This window comes from Stigmatopora nigra, chromosome 21 (assembly GCF_051989575.1).
Source record: "Stigmatopora nigra isolate UIUO_SnigA chromosome 21, RoL_Snig_1.1, whole genome shotgun sequence".
Taxonomy (NCBI): Eukaryota; Metazoa; Chordata; class Actinopteri; order Syngnathiformes; family Syngnathidae; genus Stigmatopora; species Stigmatopora nigra.
Genome location: NC_135528.1, coordinates 1,594,682 through 1,618,877, shown reverse-complemented (window position 1 = coordinate 1,618,877; position 24,196 = coordinate 1,594,682). Strand labels below are relative to the sequence as shown.

Genomic DNA, 24,196 nt, shown 5'->3' with positions numbered 1-24,196 from the left:
TACTTAAGACCGGTTGCAAGTGCATATGTAATATTTAAGTATACATTCCTAACACCACCATGTAATTTCTAGAATGGGTCCACTTTTAATGCTTTTTCTTTTATGTAAAAAAAACTTGACTTAAGCTCAAACAGCAGTTTAAATAAACTGACACCGTATTTTTTCACATATAAGCTTATATGCGCGCAAGACTATATACTCTTTCACCAGTAGTTATCGACAAAGCAACATTTACTATTTGTTGGTTATTTTTTGTTTTGCAGTTAAAAAACAATCCTTACTGAATAAATTAATTCCTTATGCTATCGACCCTAATAATGTGCTTTTGATTCGTACAGTATCTCAGAAATACCATGTGTGATAATTTTTCTTAATATTTTCCCTTTAAAGTAACACATTTGTACTCCCTAAAACCCAATAATATGGAGGAGAAAATTATTAATTGGGGGCGGCTTTTATGCGAGAAATTGTAAAATTCAACAATTTTAAGGCAATTTTAAGGGTGCGGCTTACATGCGTAAACATTTGTTTGAATGCCAATTCATATTTCTTGCTATGCATTTTGATGACTTTTATAAATTGACGCTGTGTCAAATAATACTGTTGCCAATGTTCCAAGCATGTTTTAGGTGGTGATGATATGAATTTTTTATTACCGCTGTAGTAAGATGATCACAGATTTGTCTTTGGAATGTGGGAAGAAACCGGACTACCCGTAGAAAACCCACACAGGCCTAGGGAGAACATTCAAACTCCACACAGGTGGACCCACCTGGATTTGAACGCAGGACCCCAGTAATGTGAAGCCGACGCGCTAACCGCTCATCCGCCGGGCCGCCCCGATCTCAAACAGATATGACAAATGATGCATTTCTATTCTTATATTGTTCAAAATATAGTCATTGTAAATTTTAAAAAAATAATATTTAACAATAATGCTACCCGCCCATAATTGATAAAATTACACATCAAGTTTAGTTTTTATGGAGCAGAGAAACTGCCTTGATGTTGGCACTGTATCATCGCTTTCATTTACTGCTAGTGAATGCAGAAGAAAACACAGAGATTCACCTGGCATTCCCACAGGACTCAAAGTCACGGCTCTTAATTGCTTTCGAATGACTTCACCCACAAGAAACCACCTGCTTTGTTTGTATCCACATTAAATCATTTAGAGGCTTTAAAGAGCTGTGGATAACTTCCTAAATTTTCATCGCATACTGTTGCTTAAATTATTTAGTGAGGAAAAAAATGGATTATTTTAAATTTTGTACAGAGCTGTGTGTAAGAATGTGTAATTCTTCTCTAGTTTGAATTTTCAGTTGTAGACTAGGTGAACTCCTTCACTGTCAATTACATTAATTGATACCTAATCCATTTGACTGGGAGGTACCAATCATAATGGATTGGACATCTATACTGGTTAACTCGAAACTTAGTACTTATAATTTAGCGATTCAGTCTTGGGCAATAACCTTTCTGTGTGGCGTTTGCAAATTCCCCCGGGCCTGCATGGGTTTTCTCTGTGTTCTGGTTTCCTTAGCCAATTCTAAAAAAAAAGATGCACACTATGTTAATTGAACACTTGCAAAGTCCGTTAGGCGTAAATATGACCACAATTTACAAAATATTCATACATTTCATGTACTGCTTATCCTTACAAAGGTCGCAGTCTGTGCTGGAGCCTATCCCAGCCAACCAGACATGGCCTAAAGGAAACACCCTTGATTGGTGGCCAGCCAATCACAGGGCAAAATTGAGATGCACAACCATTCACGCCCACACTCATACCGAGGGGCAATTGAAAGACCGGCCTGCCAGGCATGTTTTTGGGATGTGGTAGGAAACCGGAGTACCCTGAGAAAACACAGGCAACCCAGGGAAGAACATGGTGAACTCTATAGAGCAAGGTTGGAACACTCCTGGGCTTGTACCCTTGGTCTAAGAACTGTAAGGCTGGCACACAAAAGAAAGAAAGAGAAAAAATATAATAATACAATTTCAAGAGTTGATATCTTAATCCCCATTGATTTGATGTTGAGTTTTGGGAGATGCCGGAAGTCCCAGCCCTCACATGCACACACACAAACTATTTCTATTTTACAAGTGCACTTGAGCTGCTTTTGTTTATATTTTATCCTAGTTTAATTTAACAAGATGTCTTTTGTGGTTTCATACGAGACATGCATATAATGTATGTTAGCAATCTCATTGAAGATCTTGGCAGGATTGTAGAGAGGTGTCTTTTATGTGGGAAATACATGACACAAAATATTAATGCCTCGGTGATGTTAAGGTCAAATAGTCAGAAAAATTAGTCTGAGTTTGTGGATTAGCCAATCTATATTTAGTGGACTTCCTGTATGTGCATATCCAAATTTACTAGTTAACTCAGATTTTCAACAGTTCCTCAAAAAGGGTTCAGTGTTGATGGTATGCAGCAGGTATTACCCTGCAGGTGGTGTAAACTGTAAACCTAAACACACAACACAAAATTAAACTTATGGTTCTTATGGTATATTTCATTTATATAAAATAAATAAATAAATTTAATAATATAAATAAAGTTATATATAAAAAGGATTATGTAGTAAAATAAAATTTTTGTTCTTATGTGGGGCGATCAAATTGTCCAATTCTATAACAGACAACAGTATCGTCTGAAATCATGATTATGAGTCAGAAACAATTGATTGGTCAGATCTAGTAGAATGTTTTATTTTGTAAAATAAATAGGGCAACTGTTAACAAAAATATAATTTAAAACCTGTCCTCTGTGGTTATTCACATCACTAATTATTTGTTTTTTCTCCCCTCTTTTTTTCTGTCCATCATTCTTCATCCATCATACAACTACAGTTTAAGGACGGAGTTGGAGGGTCATCGAGAACGGAAAACATTGAAACCTGAAAAAAGGAGAGCTTCCTCGTTGTGATCCCTCTTCCTCTTTCCCTCCTACTTCCTTGTCCCCTTCTCATAGTCTTTCTAGGATCCACTTTTATTACCTTGTAACCTCGCACGGCACTTAAAATCAAATGGATCAGAAGATTCATGGGAGAACTGCAACACCACCTCCTCTTCTCTCGGCTGTTCCTTCCGGGGAACGAGAGAAAGATGGAGGTGCTGGAATCAAGGATGACGAGGAGGAGAAGAAGAGGGACAAAGACAAAGAGGCATCTACTGTATCTAATAGCACAGCCGCAGGTGGCCCAGGAGCTGGTGGCGACCAGTCACAATTCTCCATCAAAGAAAGCAGCCTCTCTGAGGGCAATGTCAAACTGAAGATAGGTCTTCAAGCTAAACGCATGAAGAAACCCCCTAAGATATTGGAGAACTATGTATGTAGACCAGCCTTTAGGGCTACAATGAGGAATACAGGGCGGGGAGGAGGTGGTGCTCGAGGGAATCGTAGTGGGAATACAAATGAGGGGCCAGGTAGTCAGAACCGAAGTCCTTCTCAAGTCAGGGAAAAAGAGGGGGGGCAGAGTCCTAAAGTCAATAAACCTGTTGCATCACCCTCATCAAACCCATCTTCTAAAGTCTCTACACCACCTCCACCTGGAGCTGCACCGACCAGCACAGCTGCAATGACACCTTCTCAAGTGAATGGGAGTACACCGGGAAAACGGGTAAGAAGTTATGGGGCAGCATATTTATGTAGTAAATCAAGAATTAGCACTGACTTCAGACTAGACTACTCAAATTTAGTCTAATTTTAACGGCAAACACATGAAAGACAAGTTTGAGGCCAACTGAGTTGTCTTGATTAAAGAACAAGCACTGTTATCTTATGTAGTATGGGTTTTATTTCCTGAAAAGTTATTTCAGGACTTTATAAAGGAGTTAGTTTTTGTTTTAAACAAATTATAACCTCAAATTATTTAACGGCAATTTAATTATGTTTTGTGTTTTGAAGGGGACACCAAAGACGGATTCTCTTTCTGACACTAAGTCAGACACAACGGCAGGTTCCGCCACACCTGAACGACCCTCAAATCTTCATCGGCCTCTTCCAGACAGCAAACTTCACCCTTCTGGAAAGAAAACGCCAACCCTACAACACAACCCTCGGTCATCAGCACCCTCTTCACCCATTCCTGCATCTAAAGAACCTACGAGTGACGGTGTTAAACCACCACAGTACACAGTGCACGGCAATGAAAATCAGAGAGATAAAGACAAAGGAGCCCAAAGTTGGGGAGCACCTACAGTCACTGAAAAACTAGCTCAACTCATAGCCACGTGTCCTCCGTCAAAGACCCCAAAACCTGTCAAACCAGCTAAGACTGACCCTGCTCCTTCCCACTCAAGCTCAGGTTTCATGACACCTACAGCCAAGCAGCGAGACAGGGCTATGGCTAATAGGAATACCTATTCGAGAATGGTTCATCTTTCTCCTCCTCTACCAGTGTCACGGCCACCTGGGCGGCCCTACGGTTCTCGGAACAAAGACATTGCTGGGGAAAACCCTCCAGTCATACCAACGAGGAAGGAAGAAACAGATGGGACTGGTAAACCTAGTAGCAGCAGTATTAACATAAACAGTAGTAACAGTAGTAGTCGGAGCAGCAGTCCAGCACATATATATGGCAATAACAGACTCTCTTCCCTGTCAAAGGATGGTAACAATGACATGAATAGTAGCAATTCTAAACTTCAGTCTCGTCCAACTCACTTCTCATCCTATGCCACAGGTTTGTCATCTTGCCCTGTTACATCTTCCCATACAACCACAGTCGAGCAACGGACTCTGAGTCACATAGGCTCCCCTACTGCCTCACAAACTGACCATGCAGAAGGGACTCCTGTCCCTGCGGAGGAAGGTATTGCAACTCTGAGACAACAAGGTAGCCCCAGAGATTTGAACAATTGCTGTCCTCCAACAGGAACAGCAAAGCAACAAGTGAAAGACAAGGGGGGTAGCAATCAGTCACTGCGCACTGAAAGCTCAAGTCTATGTAAGCGTAGTCCTAATCGGGATAATAGTCATGTTTGTCGGAACAGCAGCCCTACAGAACATTCAAGACCAAGAGCATCATCATCACCTGAGCCAGAAGGAGAAGAGGGCTCACTAACTTCTCTTCGAGATGATTCACCTGATTCATCCATAGATTCTGCAACAGACCAGGACAGTAAACCACTTAAAAAACGTAGAGGAAGAAAGCCACGCTGGGGCCATGCTATGAGCAAGGTACACAGTCAAAGAGCAGGCCTTGACATTCCGTTTGACCAGAGCAAGACCTTCATGCCTTTCTCTTCCAGCATGGAAATGTCAAATACAGTTAAAAAATCTGTGGGGAGACCCCCCAACCCAAATAAGATGAAACCAAATATTCTGAAACAAAGTACAATGTCACGTCTCTTCACCTCCTCACCCCAGCCTAAAAAAAGGGGAAGGCCAAAATCAAAAATGCCAAGGCTTGATGCTCCAGTTCGTGGGCGCACCCATAATAAATCGGTCACGCCTAAGGTTTTTTCAACTTTTTTGAAATCCAAAGAAGAGCAAGACCCTCCCGTGCTTCATCCCGAGGTTGACTTAAATCCCCCTAAACCTATGCCCCGAAAGCGTGGACGCCCCAAGCGACTCCCACCTACCTTACCTGAGGAGAGTCAGCCCCCGACATTGGCTCTTGAGGCAGGGGAGGTTGGTGACAAACGTTATCACAACAAAGGAAATGGTCAGCTTATCATGAAAACAATCATAGGCAAGATCAATAAGATGAAAAGTGTGAAACGTAAACGCATTCTCAGTCAAATCCTATTAGGACCAAGAAAAGAAGACCCCCCCAAAGTATCTCCAGGTGCTGTGGTTGGATCTGCTGAAACTGCAAAGCAATCTTTGACCTCCCTAGCTGCTTCCCTTGGGGGGAAACTTGGACCACAAATTAATGTTAGCAAAAAAGGAACCATATATATGGGTAAAAGGAGAGGCCGTAAACCAAAACCAGTGAGCGCTACAATTTCAGGTGCAACACCAGAACCATTCTTGTCCCCGAGAACCACTTCCCCCATGCATCACCATCAATCTCAGCAACAGCACCAGCATTCCTCCTCAGAAATCTTTCCTTCACCTTCACTCTCACAGTCTAGTGGAGGCCACAGTCCAATCAGTGATGCCAGCTTTGTAGAGCCTGGCTCAGTCCACTTTTCTGGTCACTCTCACTATTCGAACCACAGTCATAGCACATTTGCTTTCCCTCCCCCAACTTTTTCAGCTCCTAATATTCGTAGTCCAGTCCTCGGCTCTTCTTTATCTATATCTGCAACAACCTCTCAGAAAAAGTCATCTTTCCGGGGATACCATCATCACCACCACCACCACAATAGGCAGCACTACCACTATCACAAGCTTTCTCCTCCTCGGCCACTCCACCCCACCTCCCCTGCGCCCCTTAGTGAGCTGAAAGAAGCCACCCCATCGCCAGTAAGTGAGTCTCATAGTGATGAGACAGTGCCCAGTGATAGCGGTATTGGAACAGACAACAACAGCACCTCTGACCGTGGTGAGAAAGCGGGGGGAGCAGGGGTCTTAGGTGGAATTGGAATGCCTTCTGGGATAAGTAGTGGCTTATTAATGCCTGGGGTTATTGGTTCAGCTATGAGTGCTGGAATAGGACTTAATGCTAGGAGCAGGCGACGCCACTCATCTTTACTTGTGGAACATCCTTCACCTTCTCCCTCACCACATATGGCAAGATTGTCACCTGATCCACGGAGACCTCACCCGGCTGCTCCTTCCACCTCCATAATGGGTCACAAGGAAAAACATAAACACAAGTGTAAACGCCGTAGTCATGGTTGCCCAGGGTATGAAAAGCTCAAGAGACAGAAAAGAAAACGCAAGAAGAAATACCTACAGCTCCGTTCTAGGCGGATCGACCCCAACTTTCTTGCTGATCTGGATGAGATTGTCATAAGGATGAGTGAAATCCGCATAGCGCATCGTACCACTGGGCATCGTCTTGGTAGTGGCATAAATATAGCACCAGGAGCTAATAGATTGCCAGGAGTGGGAAGCCGGGCCACTGGCCTAGGTGGGACTGGTGGCCCTCCACCTCATCATTACATTCACAGAGATCTACTGCCCACAATCTTCAGGGTTAATTTTGGTAGCTTCTATTCCCATCCTGCATATTCCTGTGATCCATTGCACTATGTTCGAAAACCAGACATGAAAAAGAAACGAGGGCGGCCACCAAAACTCAGAGACTCAATGCCAGAGGTTCCTTTTCTACCAGGGCTTGGATTCCCTCTATCCAGTGGAGGCTTCTACCATCCCTCCTACAGTGTTCCTTATTCCTCTGGACCCCTTGGTTTGGGTTACTACAGGGGCTATCCTCCAGCTAGTGCTCTTTATCCTCACCCACATCACCAATCACCCCACACAGCCTCATCTCACCACTCTCATCATTCACCAACATTCCCCCCACCTCCTCCAACATCTTACATGCACCATCACCACCCCTCTCATCTCTTGTTAAACCCTTCAAAATTTCACAAGAAAAAACACAAGCTGCTTAGACAGGAGTACCTGGGAGGACGGTCTCCTGTTCTTTACCCACCAATGTCCTCTGATCTGTCTTTCAACTGGCACCACAAACACAAACATAGGCACAAACACAGAGAGCGATGTGCTGATGAGGGCAGAGAAGATGAAGCAGAAACAATAAGTGGATCTGGAAACCGTGGTGGGGCAAGTTTGTCCGACAGTGGAGCAGTAGCCAAAGGAGAGCGAGGTGGTAGTCTGGGAATGGCAGAGTCTTTGCAACGATGCCGCTTCGGACGAAGCACTTCCAGCAACAGTATTAGCAAACAAGCAGGAGTCACATTAACCAATTCACCTTCTTCTTCTTCATCGTCTTCAGCAGATAGGTACAAGCGCAAAGAAAGCTCTTTATCCTGTCTGGGGCCTTCTAGGCTATCTCTTGGGAGTACCTCCAAAAGCCAGCACTCAGGAGAGCCTTGGTTCAGGATAGGCACCCCTGAGACTGACTATTCTAAGCTTTCACGTCGTCATGTTTTGCCCAGTCAGGGACCCTTCTCTGATGCACGGCCAGACAAACTACCTGGTTGCTCTGACAGTGAGGATGAGGGGCCCCTCACACCCACAGAAGATGTCGAACCAAGGGGCCATGATTCTCCAAATCTTACAAATCTCTTCGCCTCTGCGCTCACTCGCACTAACCTGCGAGGGTGCAGGAAAAGAAATAATGAGACGGCACCAGAAAATAGCAGCTTCTGCCGTATGGATGGAACATTAAGGAAAGACCGATCGTTATCAGCAGAGAGAAGAGATTTAGGTAAGTCAAATTTGGAATCTTTTTAAAGATGTCATGAATACAATTGGTTCATTCTTTATTTTTAGAAAACAGTCATTTCATAATATTAACCTGTATATTTAGTTTTAACATTAAAGAACAATTAGCACTCCAAAAAAGTCTGAGTACTTAGGTACATTTCTTCTTTTGAAAGCGTCTCAACCGAGAAATTCATCATCTAAATTCCGGTTGACAGTTAGATGTTTATTATCCCCAAAATAGCACTCATGTCAACATTAAATAACCTTGCTAATGTCATTAATAGGTAATCACTCTGATTGTATGATTACCACTAAGACCTATTACATAGTATTTACAAAGGAATAAATGTTCTTGTTTTTTTCCTCTTGATTATTGATAGAAAAACGTGCATATTAACAAAAAATAAAGCCTAGTGTGAACTGCCACATATTCATTAATTAAGATCCTGAAATGCACCTCTTCACGGCGTAATTTTTTTTTTAGATAAGTACAGGGTTCGCACAGGTTCTTGAGCCAAAGTACTTGCTTCAAATTATTTTAAATATTTAAAAAACAGGTTGTTAATACTAATACACATTGGAACAATTTGTGCGATTATGGACAATAGTGTAAAAAAGTTATTACGTACCTGAAAGGATACCTCATTAACTCATTCACTGTCATTGAGAATGATAGATGTCCATCTGTTTCTTTGCCACCAGAACCCTCTCCAAATCAAATTGCGTGGACGTCTGGTACCGTCAATAGCAGGACATGGGCAATGACTTTTTGATATTTTTGCCATACCATTGCTATTGTAATTAAATGTAGACAATAAATATACAGTACACATATTTTTTCCTTTAGCCCATTAAATTAAATTTAGGCAATACTAGACAGCATACATACAAGGTTTAAACCAGCACTAAATCAGCACCTTGTTTGTCTAAACCAGACCTGGGAAAACCGGTCCTACAAAATCCCCCTGTGGGTCCAGGGTTTTTTTTCCACCCGATCCAGCCCAGACAGTTTAACTAATTCGATTTCTGCTGGAACAAGAAGCACTGCAGTCCACTCATTACACCTTTAAGATACCAGATTGGTGGAGAGGTTTCCTCTTATGGTTTGGAACGAAAACCTGCACCCACTGTGGGCCCTTGTGGAATTAATTGCCCAGGTCTGTTCTAAACCATAGGTATAAAACTCATTACAGAAAGGGTGGAGTGGGTGCAGGTTTTCCTTCCAACCCCCTAAGATGGCACTTTTTTTGCCAATCTGTTCTCCTACAACTGTAATCAGTTGATTGCAGTCAGGTGCTGTTCTTCCAGCTGATCCCCCCCCATTGGACTAACTTAGGGGTGGGCAAATCGGTCCTCGAAGGCCGCTGTGGGTGCATGTTTTTGTTCCAACCAATCCAGCACAGGCACTTCGTCCAATGAGATTTCTGCAGAAAACAAGAAGCACCTGACTGCAATCCACTTTGCACTGGTATGACACCAGATTGGAAAAAAGGTGTCCTCTTTATGGGTTGGAATGAAAACCAGCACCCACTATGGCCCTTTGTGGAATAGTTTGCCCACACCTGGCCTAACTGTTTGCACTGTTTCAGTGGGGTGGAAAACCTGCACCCTCTTGGCCAATATAAAATTCTAATATGTTTTGCCTTTAATTCACTCAGCCACCCAGACTTGAGTAAAAGGTCATTTTCCACCATATGCTCAAACTATTGACTTAAATAAAGCTATGTAAAGAGCTATGTAAAAATGTTCTTAAAAGGAGAGAAAAGCCTTTTTAGACTATCATTATGCAAAGACAAGTTTCTATTAGTATTATTTTTTAATCTATAGCTTTTACAAATCAGCCTGAAGTAAAATTGTGAGTTGAATGTGTGGAATGATACCATATGCTTAAAAAAAGGTGTTAATCCCCACCCCTTTAAGACTTGACAGAGTGTCACAGTTTAAAGTTGCAGCACAGTGCACAAATACTTGGTCTGTGGAATACTTGGTCTGTGGCTAGCAGTTGTCAACTTTAATTTTGTTGGGACTGGTCCACTTCAGTCACGTTCAGCTGCATTGCTTTGTGTGCTGAAGTAACTTTTCTGGCTGCATAAAATGTTTTTCCTGGAAGAGGTCTCTTTATAAGACTGTAACATAATCTTTGCACACAGCCTGACATTTGGTACCTCTTAGTAGTGGTCATGGGCTTGGAAAAATACATAATAACTGCACTAGAAATGTGGATTACTGCTGTTGATGTAGCTTTTTTTCCAAGAATCGTCTAACTTGAAAGAGTGGAGTATTTTTATAAAAGATATTTTTAGAGTATCCATTGATTTCAAATGCCCATAATATGAGACGCGGTCTAATTGTTCATTTTAGCCTTCACCAGAGTCTCATTGTTGTTGTCTTGGAGACAGAACCTCAGTAATAGGGTAATATGTTTGTACATATTTGAAATATCAAACATACATATTTGAAATATCAAGCCAAGCCATCTTTTATACCCACTCTTCTTTTGATTCAAACCAAGACAGTGTAATCCTGGATTGAAATGTAGTATTTGGGGTCATCTGGTGGTCAGGGACTAGGTGAGTACCTGAGGCCTCAGAGTGTGGGAATCGGGGCAAATGAGAAATAATGGAATGAGGGATTTCAGTATTGAGTGGTACCTTGACATACGAGTGCCCTGACATACGATCAATTTGAGATGCGATTAAAATTTTGAGCAAATATTTATCTTGAGATGCGAGACAAATTTTGATGTACGAGCAGACAGCAGACGCGAGAGGCTGCTCATTAGAACATCATGGGCACTGTCTCGCTCCCCACAACTCCCGCATGTAATGTCTCTGCGAGCACTGGGTGGAGCGTTGCATTTTTTCAGTGTTTTTTTTCCCCCGTTAGTCAGTGCGAATGGCGTATATACTACTTCTCATTGGCAAGTGGTTGTGCGTTATCTTATTGTGAGGACATTTGTGTGCATCATTTTTGTAATATTTTGAAGGGAATACAAAAGCAGATGACCCATGTAACTGAAAGCCAAGGCAGAGGCGACCCCGAGGCTCCCGCTGAGTGAGCTCTATTTTCGGTTTAGGTTGATGGCGTCCGCCATAATATAAGTCATGGTAGCCATAGTTTCCAGTTATTCACAGGGCACAAAATTAATAACACACCGTCACTGAGTCTGAACTGAAACTGAGATACCTGAGCCAAACCCAGGCAAATGCACCATGGCGGCATGAGCGACTTAAATAAATAAGAGTAAAAATAAAATCATTTACATATAATTTGACTAAAAGGTCCCTATTTTTCCAGAGAATGACACTTCATTTACATTTAAGAATAATAATCTTTTGATATGTAATTTTGGGCCGTTCATTTTATATTCTTTTTTTTTTAAAGGGCCTGCAAGTATCCAGACAAGAGTTGGTGTATTCTCAACTGCAGAAGGGCCTGATGGATCCCTGCATCACCGACAACAACTCCATCATCAGTCTCCTATGTTTTACTCCCGTGGCTCCGCATCCTCTTTCTCTATGCCCCCCTCCCAAGACTGTTGTCATGATGCCTCCCTCCCCCATCATTCCCATCGGGTGCAGCAGTCCAAACACAGCCTCCACCATGTCAACAAAATTCTGCGTGCTAAGAAACTTCAGAGGCAAGCTCGTACAGGAAACAACATGGTGAAAAAGAGGGGCCCCGGGCGTCCTAGGAAGCACCCATTACCTTCCCCGCCACCGTCCCCACCTCCTGCTCTCGAATTAAACCAAACTCGGCACAGAGTAGGAGCAGCAGGAGGTAGGTTGTGGGATGAGGATACTGTGACAGATACCATTGAGGCCGTTGTTAAAGACCAGCGTAGCAAAGGGCAAAAAAGGAAACACTGGGAGAGGGCTGACGAAGGTGAGGAAGATGAGGTAGAAGACTCTGTGGAGCCAGACAGAGAAGAGAATGTGGCCAACCTGGTGGCAAGACCCAGTCAAGGATCAGGAAGGTGTTGGCTTGTTCAAGATGAAATCACTCAATTTCAGGGGTAAGTAGACTATATTAGTTGTTCCTTTTGGTTTGGCTTGGCAAACAAATGGATTCCTTTGAATACATGGCTGACTTGAACGGATTTGGATATTTGATATTTGTATTTAAACTCTTTACTCAAATTCGCTTTTGGCGATTGGGTGTGTCAGCGAGCAAGTGTTTATATCAGGACCTTACGTTGGACATCCATTCGGGGTCAGCTTTAAGTTTGAGTTTAGTTTTTGTTTCTGGTTTCTGAAGCCAGTAGCAACACACAATGGTATAATTCAAAAAGCAAAGAAACTGCTTTTCTCCTACAGTACAATGTTGAAAGTAAAGCTTTAGGACCTTGAGATGCTTGAATGCAACCATCCGTCTTCGACACGGAGGTCACACTAGGTGCTCCCTTTAAATTGTCGAAAGTGTGCACTGATTACAAACTAACAAGTTTGAATGCATGATGAATTTAGAACAGAGGCCTAAACCCACTCACACGAGTTAATGATTGCTTATCTCTGTTTTTTCCCCTCACAAAACCTGAATTTTCTAGTTTTATAGTTACGGTGCACTTTTATAAAGAAAAATCTATTTAACTTCAAGCATTTTCTTTTTTTTAGCCCAGTGGAGAATAAACCAGATAGCCACCATTCCCCTCAACGCCAAGACAATGACACCAGAGAGCAAACACCTGCTATTCCTATTCCCAACCCAAGGGTGAAGAGGCCAGCTAGACCTCCGAAGAAAAAGTTCCAAAAGGCTGGACTTTATTCTGACGTTTTCAAGACCGAGGAGTAAGATATTTCATTCCAAAAATATTTTTTTCATGTCACAAATCACTGTTTATTGAAGGGCACATTTAACATTGTTTTGTTGGAATTCATTGTAGCCCCCGCAGTCAGCTTCTGCAGCTAAAGAAAGAAAAGCTAGAGTATATACCTGGGGAACATGATTATGGATTATTTCCAGCACCGATACATGTTGGTGAGTCGATGACCGATTTATATTTTCCTCTGCCATGCATCGATAAATAGTTATGATTTTATTTTAGGTGATATCTGTGCAAGTTGTTGTACCTTCATCAAAGAGCTTAGTGATAAAACAATATCAATCATTATCGTAAAATTATTTTTTCCTACGATAATTTTAAAAACCTTGGAATAAAATTTTGGTAATTTTAAACTGCAATTACACCACTCTACCACAGGAGAGAACAGGGGCGCTGTTCTGAGATGAATGCTTCATCTAAAACTTGTTATTTTGGGTTGGATTGGATTGGATTGGATAACTTTATTCGTCCCGTATTCGGGAAATTACATTGTGGCAGTAGCAAGAGGGTGATTAGACAGAACTGCAAAGCAAAAGCACAAAGTACAAAGCAAATCAAAGTAAATGGAATCATCTAATCATTTAAACATAAAAGCAGCAAAAACACAAAACGAACAAGAGTGGACTGAGCTACCGTGGCCTCCGGCTGCCGCTTAAACAGCGCCATTTTGGTTGCAGTAACTGAATCGGACAAAATGGGTTAAGTTCATCCAGCACATTTTTTTTTCTTAAATGGCCTGCCAGGGTACATTTTATTTTCTAATAATAGTCTGCTTGCCAATGGTGATGATTTCATCAGTTGATAATTTTATTTATTTCATATTGAACAGCAACTTTTGGTTTGAAAGTACATTTACAGAAATACAGAGGCCTTTCAAAATTTATGCAGGTTTTATTCTTTACTTTTAATAATTATCAATGTCAACAAATATATATTTTTTTAAATCATGGAAACAATTTTTGTCATATCGCCCAGCTCTACTTCATCTCAATCTGATCTGTTGTTGTTCTCATATATGTCTAGTGCGCTGGCTGTAAAGAGCATGTTTGAAAATTTGGATCTTGACATATCATGTCAAAATGTTTTATGATACTTCTAATAAGAAGTAAGCAACAGAGTGTTATTTTTTTCTTCAAGCCCATATTTTAGCTTTGTGTTATATTTCAGGAAAGTATCTCAGACAGAAGCGCGTTGACTTCCAGTTGCCTTATGATATCCTATGGCTGTGGAAACACGATCAGGTGAGTAATTATGATGAGCATTTTTCTTGTTGTTTTTTTTTTAATTTTTACCTAGCAAAGAACTGACAGTTCTTTGTTTGTCAAATTAAAATCATGATATTTGTTCATCTGTTTATTTCAGCTCTACAAAAGGCCTGATGTCCCGCTCTACAAAAAGCTCAGATCAAGTAGGTTTCTCACATTGTTCGATGTTTTTTTTTAACATTTACCATATGTACAACTTATAAAAGCTTCCTGAGAATGTTAGAAAGGTCATTTGATTCTTTGTTTAGTTATAAATGTGGTTTAATATGGGTTGTTTCAGTTTATTATTACTGTCTGGTGTTGCTCGTCTCTTTATAAAAAAACTGTGTTATAATTTTGCCACAGATGTGTATGTCGATGTAAAGCCTTTCTCTGGGTATGAAACAACTACTTGCAACTGTAAGATTCCTGAGAGTCGCAGTGAAAAAGGATGTCTGGACGACTGCCTCAACAGGTGAAGTGAAGTTATGTCTTGAAGCAGTGTTTCCCAACCACTGTGCCATGTCACACTGGGAAATTGCAAGAAGTCCTACAGATAGAAAAATTAATATGAAAAAAATGAGATTAAGGTTAAAATCAAAATATGATGAACGTTAAAGTATAGGTTATACTATTACTAGATTCAAACTTGTGAATCAGTCATTTTGTAGCTTATTTTTCTCTAACATGATCCGGAACTTGTTTGCTTTATAGGACATCAACTTTTGCCGACATAAAGTCTGTGTGTGCACATTTTTTTTGCGTGATATTGGGAAATTTAAGTAATATTTGGAGAAAAGTCATACAATTATGCAATTAAAAACAATACATTACTTATTTTTTGATTACTCAAACCGGAAGTTGTTCAGGGCCTGCAACATCAATTTTGGGTGAGATTAGCTCAGTGTGAAAAATTTGATTTGGGAATCATTTCAGAGGTTTGTGTGATTTTTGCTGATAAAACTTTGATGAGAATGACTATTTTTAATATAGATGACATAGTGTTAAATGAAAAGATTTTCAGATGATTGTCCCCTTGAAATTTTTTTCATTGCAAAAAGTGTGCCAAAGTGCAAAAAAGGTTGGGAAACCCTGTCTTGAAGGAATAAGTTGTTAAAATGAAATATAACTATGCTGTTAGTAAAATAAAATGATGTTAATGATTACAAATATGACTGACTTGCGACATGCCCCGGTTTCTACAGGATGAGTTTTGCTGAGTGCTCTCCCAGCACTTGTCCATGTAATGAGCATTGCGACAACCAGCATATCCAGAGGCACGAGTGGGTACAATGTCTGGAGAGATTTCGTGCCGAGGGTAAGGGTTGGGGCATCCGCACCAAGGAGAGCCTCCGCTCCGGGCAGTTCATTATTGAATACCTGGGAGAAGTGGTCAGTGAACATGAGTTCAGGTTAGATCTTTTTTTGTTTTGTTTTTAAATAGTCATTGGTAAATTAATTCCTGCTTAGTCGTTCATAATTTTTCCCGTTGTCATAATATTTCAGGAGTCGTATGATGCAGCAGTACTTTGCTCACAGTGGCCACTATTGTTTGAATCTGGATAGTGGCATGGTGATTGACAGCTACAGAATGGGCAATGAAGCACGTTTCATTAATCACAGCTGTGATCCCAACTGTGAGATGCAAAAGTGGTAAGTTCCATTGTAGTAGGAGTTTATAGATAAAAAATAATATTTTGAACGTTTAATTTTATGATCTCATTTTAATTATTACCTGTGTAATTTTAGCAGAGAGGGTGTTTTTGAGTCTAGAAGCCCAGTGGAGACACTCTAATTAAAAAAAGATCCTTCTATAACTGCTAATTAGCTACACATGCTTCATCTGTCGTTATTGCCAACACAGGCCAAGAAGAAACTTGCAAGGGAGGTTGAAGAGTGCACTAAAAAGCCTTGTTGACCACTAAAGCTAATTTGAAATGTAGTGAATCAATACAATATAAGTGATACACTTTAGCAGTAGTCTAGGTGAAAACCATGTAACCTCAGAGAGTAACCCATCATTAATGGTAAACCTAGCACGATGGAAAAAGTAGGGATTTAAAGAGGCAGACAACACTTTTATCATGTGCATCCCAGCAACGAGAACCTTGTTTAATAAATCCCCCCAAAAAATGATGTTTCTAATGTACTGTATTGTACGTTAATACCAGTGTCTTAGCTAACCGGCCCTTCCTCATGACATAGTAAGTACCCATCACAATACACCTGTGTTCGAGCCTCCAGAGTGTATATAAGTATATCATATATCACAAAACGGTAACACCCATAAGTACAGTCATTTTTAGTGTTTAAAGAGGATTTCCCCCATTATTAAATGAGAAAACTATACTTTAACACTCTGTCTTCCACGTGAAAAACATATCTACTCGATGTTGTATTTCCTTTTAAAATCAATTTGTTGTCCACATTTGATCTAAAATGATTATTTTCATAATTTAATCTTAATAGAGTTATGCTATAAAACTGTGTGATGTGATTCTCACCAGGGATAATTTGTCTTAAACTACTTAAATTCACTACATTTAATTTGACCGTAGGTCCCGGTGTTTGATTTAAAGCCGAACTCAGTTCTTTATTTGTATAAAATTTACAACTATTGAGAGAGTTGACTTTGTCAAATAGTACTCTTCTCCTACTTGGACCATCTTATAAAATAGGGCAGGGTTGTTGTGCATGTTTGTGAAATCAATTGTAAATGGAAAATGCTGAGTTTTTAAACCCTCCAGAGCATCAATCTTGTTATTGGGGAGCGTTTACATGCATCTAAAACTTACAACATTGGTTTCCAAACATTTCCAATTTTTTGCTCTTTCACCCATTGAATGATTTTTTTTTCAGTGAAAACGTTTGAATGTCAGAACCAAGCCTTTTATTTTCCAAAATGGAAATTTTCTGAGAATTATTACTGAGCACATGGTCACAGGCAATTTGCTTGAACTTATATTTGATATATTAGCTGTAGCTTATTTCTAAAATGTCTTTGTGCTTTATTTTATGCTGTATAATTAGGTGGATATTTACGAGAGAGTTGCACTCACTCAGTCGATATTTGCAGGTCAGTCAATGGGGTGTACAGAATTGGTCTCTTTGCGTTGAAGGAGATCAGCAGCGGTACCGAGCTCACTTATGACTACAACTTTCATTCCTTCAACACGGAGGAGCAGGTGACAAAAAATTAACGAAAAGAAAACCTAATTAACAGATGTTAATGTTGATTTTTTTCTGTCTATATATTTATTGTTCTGCGTTGTAGCATTTTTTCTCACCTCCCGCTAACCTGTGCAATTTTTTTTCTCCTATAGCAAGTGTGCAAGTGTGGCTCAGAGAGTTGCAGGGGTATCATCGGAGGAAAAAGCCAACGAATCAATGGATTGCCTGGAAAGCCAGCTTGTCCTCGGCGACTTGGTAGACTCAAAGAGAAACGTAAATCGAAACACCAACTTAAAAAACGAGTAGGTGATAACTTTGTGTTGGTCAACCTTTAAGAATTGAACAGACTGACTAGTTTCTTTAAAGTTAATAATAATACCTTTGATGTATTTTATTTTAGAGCTCCTTTCACGACACACTTTATATGCCAAAGATACAAATAAAATAGGATTAACCAAAACACAGATTATGAGAAAAATCAAAGTTACAGTAAAATAAAATATAATAAAATAATCAAAGCACAGATTAAAAGAAAAGTAAAAGAACAGGAATAGAGTGAAAACCAGACAATCAGTGGATCATGCTGGATACAATAATTGAAATATATGTTTTAAGACTATATATAAAAAGTGAGAAAAAAGAAATGTACAGTCCTACCTCTACTCACAAAATTAAATGGTCCCAAAACTTTTTTCGTAACTTGCACATTTTGTAAGTAGAGTAGTACATTATTTGTAAATCATGTCATCGTTCCACGGTCCTCACACAATTACCGACAAACTATAAAAGTGTCCCAATTTTGTATGAAATATGTGAGTAACACAAAATTAGAAAATTATAAGAACATCATATATTGATGTCTTAAATGAATAACAAGCTGACAAAATCTATCTCGAAACGCAGGCGAACAAGAGGAAGCTTTCATTAGGCAATAGAGGCAGAGAGCACGCGAACACAATCTAATTAACATAAAATGATTAATTCAAAACAACATTACATTGAACTTTTTCATTAGCGTTTTATGATTTCCAAGATGAAGTAAAACCTATAATAAAGAGCTGATGTATAAGTTAAAACTACATTTTCTATTATCTATTTAAGAAATTGTAAAAATATAATACTGCTGGATCTTGTTCAGGGGTGACATATGCTAATTGATTGCAATAAAAGCAGGTAGTATTACATATCTGTAGGAATTAGTATCATACATAATGCATGTTTTTCTCTGTTTCCAGGAAGAAGAATCAAGTGACAGCAACAAGTTTTACCCCCACCTTATGAAACCCATGTCAAACAGAGAAAGGTACATGAACACATGATGCATTTCTAAAATTATACACGTCAAAAACATATACGTAGGTGTCACTTGCTCTGTAGGCCAAAAATTAGTCGATGGTTGAAAAAAGTTCAGTAACCGTGCATGCGCTGTACCTGTGCTTTGTAATTAATGACAGCCAAATAATTATGTTTCTCCTTTTTGCTTTGCTTACAATCATTAGGAATTTTGTGCTCAAGCATCGAGTATTCCTCTTGAGGAACTGGGAAAAAATGAGGGAGAAACAAGAGTTGCTCAAACGAGAGGGTGAAAGAGAAAGAGACCCTAGCAGTCTATCGTTGTATACCCGCTGGGGAAGTGTCATCCGTGATGATGGCAACATTAAATCGGGTGAGCGGTTGAACTTTGCATTGTCAGTTTGTACTTTTCTCCATAAACACAGGTGTTTATTTCTTTTTATACTGTATGTGAAAAAAGAAAAGTTTGCAAACTAACATATGCTGATTGTTATTTCCAGATGTTTTCATGACTCAGTTTTCAGCCCTGCAAACGTCACGGTCAGTGCGAACGCGGAGGCTCGCTGCTGCTGAAGAAAACACAGAAGTCACACGCACTGCTCGCCTTGCACATATCTTCAAGGAGATTTGTGACATGATTACCAGCTATAAAGGTTAGTTATTAAATATTTTGGTTAGGTGGAGTTTATATTCCCAAAAAATACGGTAAACAACAGTTTGCATAGCAAACTAGAGGAGTTCCATCTATTCTGGTCTCAGTTCTCTTTACACTAAACTTGGGTCATATAATAACTACTAAAATACAGTGTTCCCTCGGTCATCGCAGTTAATGGGGACCGGGACCACCTGCGATAAGTGAATTTCTGCGAAGTAGGGATTCCCCTTCAAAAAGGCTTAATTTGAATTTAATTCCAAAAAAATATTATTTTTTTTTACCCCCCCTGTATACAATACACCATATAGAATACGGGTAGAGAGAGCGAAATTCATGTTAGAACAAAAAACACTGTAAAATATGTTGTCTCAATGTAATATTTGTTTTTAATTTTTTTAAATTCAAAAAAAATCCGCGAAGCTCTGGGTCCGCGGTAGCTGAACCGCGAAGTAGCGAGGGAACACTGTACATTCCATAAAAATACTTTGAAGCTGGCCGTCAGGTCACCACTACCTGTGGATTTTGGGGAATTTACGTGTCACTTCCTATTGATTTTGGCTCATTTAAGTGTGGGTCACTTTGTTTTCAAATTCAACAAAATCCAAAGGATTTGTCCCTGGTCCATCCCATCTTTCATTTATTCATCTTCCATACCATGCATCCTGGAAAGGGTTGCGGGGGTAGCTGGAGCCTAACCCAGCTCACTTGGGGCAAAAGGCAGACTACCCTAGACTGGTCGCCAGTGAGCCGTAGAGCACACAAAGAGACATACAACCATCCTCACTCACAATTATACACAGTCAGGCGAGTAAATTTCGACACCACAAGGCGTCCTCCATCCTAAATATTTAATTTTATTTGTATGCTCTGCACTACTATATAATTGTCAATAAAGAATTTGTGTTTTTTTTTTAATGGTGCAATTTGTTTGTTTTAATTTGACCTATCTCAGATTCCTCCAGCCAGACACTTGCTGCTCCACTATTGAACCTCCCATCACGGAAAAGGTAACAATGGAAACCTATTTATAGTATAAGTACCTTTAAAGGTAAAAGAGACAAGCACTTACTTTTTTTTTTGCACTAATAGAAACAGCCATTACTATGAGAAGGTGTCAGACCCTTTGGATTTGAGCACCATTGACAAGCAAATCCTCACCGGCCATTACAAGACTGTTGAAGCATTTGACACTGACATGCTTAAAGTGTTCCGCAATGCTGAGGTAGGCAGGTGTCCCATTATGTGCTACATTGAATGTACCCTTTACCATGAATAATGTAAGCACAATTTTTCAGTGGTGTCAAGTTACAGATTAACACTTGAAGGAGAAATTTTGCTCTTAACAATTAGAATTAGCATTACACTGTTGAAATGACAAAAACTAAAGGACAGTTATCCCAAATGAGTTCTATTTGAATGTGGTTTGAAAACAAACATGTATATGTACGAGTAGTTGGTAGTAGTACTAGTGTAAATCTTAATTTTTGTGAACCCAAAACTCCGAATCCAAACGTTGTGTGCAATTGACAATATAAAATATTAAATATTTATATAAAGATATTTAAAATATTCAAAAATCAAATAATTCAACACTTCCTGTGTGTGGCTCCAGTTTTTTTACCTAGGTCTACAATGTCTTGTGTGTCTTGCTACTGCCACCAAGAAATTTCCCAAATACAAGTGGAAATAAAATTCTAATCTTATTTAATCTAAACTAAATAAGAATGTGAACTTTTTGAGAGTTTCTCATTAAATTTTAGAAACTCGTAGAACCTTACCTATTGGTTCATTTTTTAATCTTCACAAAATATTATTGGAATGTCTTTTTATGTGTTTTATCAAAGTTTTATGAATGTCTTGTGTTTTATCAGAAATATTATGGCAGGAAGTCATCAATAGGAAGGGATGTGTGCCGGCTGCGGAAAGCTTACTACAGTGCACGTAATGAGGCTGCTGTGCAGATCGATGAGATTATGGGCGAGACTGCCAGTGAGGCTGACAGCTCTGAATCACTTGAGCGTGACAGGGCTCACCACCATGGAGTGGCCGGATCTCATGACAAGGATGATGATATCATTCGTTGCATCTGTGGAATGTACAAAGATGAAGGCTTGATGATCCAATGTGAAAAGTGCATGGTAAGAAACCAAGTGCAATCACAGAAGTCAAATTGTTGGGTTTTTTTTGCCTTGTTTGCTTTTTGACCAAAGCAAACAAGTTACGACACTAAATAAAATTGCTGACTGATTGCCTTTAGATTTATAGATAACCACCAAAGATTCTGAATTCCAAACATGATCCAATCAGAAGAGGAAACATTTGTTTTTCTCCTATTGATGTTAGTAACTAATCATCATAAAAGAATTAACAATACCTTTTGATATTTGTTTAGTCACTTAAATGATCAAATTTGTACCCAAGGAAAAAAATGATAGTCAATTCAATCTTTTGGCTTACCCATGGAGTGATTAGTGGAATTAATCTATTCTAAAAATATCTGATACCGAAAGTGAGGTGATCAAAAATCCATTAGTTTGTGAACGGAGCTTTGTAAACCAATGTTCCACTTTGTTTTTCTTCAATGTCATGGACCATACTTGTTTCGTTCAAGGTGTGGCAACACTTTGACTGTATGCGGTTGGAGACGGAAGTCGAACACTACCTGTGTGAGGAGTGTGATCCTAGGCCAGTTGACACGGTATGTCTATATACAAAAGGATTTCCAAAATTCTTGCTTAGTCTACAGTTTTTGGATATTACATTTGTCCCTGTCATTTTTGTGTTAAAGGAAGTTCCAATGATACCTCAACCCAGCTATGCTCAAGCTGGCTCTGTTTACTACATCTGTCTCCTAAGAGATGAGCTGCTTCTTCACCAAGGTATTAATGTACTACCACCCACTCTCGTGGAACATTTGTGGTTAGAATTTAGTTTAGTTGATGTATTGTACTTGAGTTTATTATTTAAATCCAATACATTTTCCTGTGTGTGTAGGGGACTGTGTGTACCTCATGAGAGACAGCAGACGCACGACTGAGGGGCAACCCATCAGACAGTCTTACCGACTCTTGACGCACGTGAATCGTGACAAACTGGACATCTTCCGCATTGAGAAACTCTGGAAGAATGAAAAGTAATTAAATTAAATTAACTTAACATACAGTGGGGAAACTGTTTACATGATTCTCCCTGGACACTTATATTTACTATGGGTGTAATGGTACACAAAAATGTAATTTCAGTTCAATTTTTGAAGTTCATAGCTTGATTCATTTTCAGTACAAAAGGCAGGGAAAAAAAGCATTTATTTAAAAAAAATATTAACAATAGAATAAAAGTGAACCTTTTGGTTGATATTTCAAATAAATTACACTCTGAGTTAATAAAATTTAAACAAATAAAAGAATTGGAATAATTATGAAATCTTAAAATTATAAATAAACTAGCAAAACTGTGAGCTTTGAATTCTTATCAGCAATAAACTGAATAATACAATGAACAAATAAACAAAAAATAAAACAAAATGGTGCTATAAGTGAATCAAACATACAAAACTGAAATGGTTCCATACATCCGCGTGAACTGTTATACCCTTAATATTTGTAACATTGGAGTAAAATTGTGTTTTTTATCCAACCTTGAAGGGGTGAACGATTTGCATTTGGCCACCACTACTTCCGTCCTCACGAGACACACCATTCGCCCTCGCGACGGTTCTACCAGAACGAGTTATTCCGCATGCCTCTCTACGAGATCATCCCTCTTGAAGCAGTCGTGGCGACATGTTGTGTTCTTGACCTCTACACATTCTGCAAAGGTCAGAAAATGATTCATTTTTTCCTCTTTCAAGTTGTGTACATCATGATTTACATAGTTTGTTGTCTTCCCAAAGGACGGCCAAAGGGGGTAAAAGAGCCAGATGTGTACATTTGTGACTACCGTTTGGACAAGTCGGCTCACCTTTTTTACAAGATCCATCGTAACCGCTACCCAGTGTGTACCAAGCCATACGCCTTCAACCATTTCCCCAAGAGACTGACGCCCAAGAGAGACTTCTCGGTAAGACGGGTGCGTCCTGCGTCCACTCCTATAAGAATACTCTATAAATATTTCTGGGAACAAAATTAGCTTCACAGGTTAGAGTTGAGGCCTCACAGTATAAATGTTTGTGATTTTACTCCCAGCTTTTTCCTACATACTTTGTAGAGCAGAGGTGGCCTAGTTCGTTCCTCGAGAGCTCAGTCTGTTTAGAGGGTCTCGAGAACCGGACATGGCCTAATCCTATCTCTAACCATATCTCTAACCCCAACTCTAACCATATCTCTAACCTTAACTCTAATGCTAAACCCTAAATGATGGATTTGGTTTAGGGTTAGGTTTAGGGTTAGGTTTAGGGTTAGGTTTAGGGTTAGGTTTAGGGTTAGGTTTAGGGTTAGGTTTAGGGTTAGGTTTAGGGTTAGGTTTAGGGTTAGGTTTAGGGTTAGGTTTAGGGTTAGGTTTAGGGTTAGGTTTAGGGTTAGGTTTAGGGTTAGGTTTAGGGTTAGGTTTAGGGTTAGGTTTAGGGTTAGGTTTAGGGTTAGGTTTAGGGTTAGGTTTAGGGTTAGGTTTAGGTTTAGGGTTAGGTTTAGGGTTAGGTTTAGGGTTAGGTTTAGGGTTAGGTTTAGGGTTAGGTTTAGGGTTAGGTTTAGGGTTAGGTTTAGGGTTAGGTTTAG

The 24,196-nt window shown here is 39.6% G+C and overlaps 1 protein-coding gene across 3 annotated transcripts in view; it reads left to right on the top strand.

Annotated features, from left to right (window-relative positions):
• ash1l (ash1 (absent, small, or homeotic)-like (Drosophila)) overlaps positions 1-24,196 on the top strand; it is a 32,138-nt gene that overhangs the window by 2,683 nt on the left and 5,259 nt on the right. For 2 of the 3 annotated variants that reach the window (XM_077743359.1, XM_077743358.1), the window contains exons 3-25: positions 2,860-3,629; positions 3,917-8,300; positions 11,684-12,314; positions 12,913-13,086; positions 13,182-13,276; positions 14,289-14,362; positions 14,484-14,529; positions 14,732-14,840; positions 15,571-15,777; positions 15,872-16,018; positions 17,442-17,550; positions 17,689-17,838; positions 18,772-18,839; positions 19,036-19,202; positions 19,330-19,482; positions 20,437-20,491; positions 20,574-20,706; positions 21,356-21,622; positions 22,096-22,182; positions 22,273-22,363; positions 22,479-22,617; positions 23,129-23,301; positions 23,377-23,552. In XM_077743359.1, the coding sequence (XP_077599485.1) occupies positions 3,036-3,629; positions 3,917-8,300; positions 11,684-12,314; positions 12,913-13,086; positions 13,182-13,276; positions 14,289-14,362; positions 14,484-14,529; positions 14,732-14,840; positions 15,571-15,777; positions 15,872-16,018; positions 17,442-17,550; positions 17,689-17,838; positions 18,772-18,839; positions 19,036-19,202; positions 19,330-19,482; positions 20,437-20,491; positions 20,574-20,706; positions 21,356-21,622; positions 22,096-22,182; positions 22,273-22,363; positions 22,479-22,617; positions 23,129-23,301; positions 23,377-23,552 (8,229 nt within the window). In that variant the 5' untranslated portion in view covers positions 2,860-3,035. The remainder of the gene's footprint in view (positions 1-2,859; positions 3,630-3,916; positions 8,301-11,683; positions 12,315-12,912; positions 13,087-13,181; positions 13,277-14,288; positions 14,363-14,483; positions 14,530-14,731; positions 14,841-15,570; positions 15,778-15,871; positions 16,019-17,441; positions 17,551-17,688; positions 17,839-18,771; positions 18,840-19,035; positions 19,203-19,329; positions 19,483-20,436; positions 20,492-20,573; positions 20,707-21,355; positions 21,623-22,095; positions 22,183-22,272; positions 22,364-22,478; positions 22,618-23,128; positions 23,302-23,376; positions 23,553-24,196) is intronic. The other variant, XM_077743360.1, reaches the window with a different exon arrangement.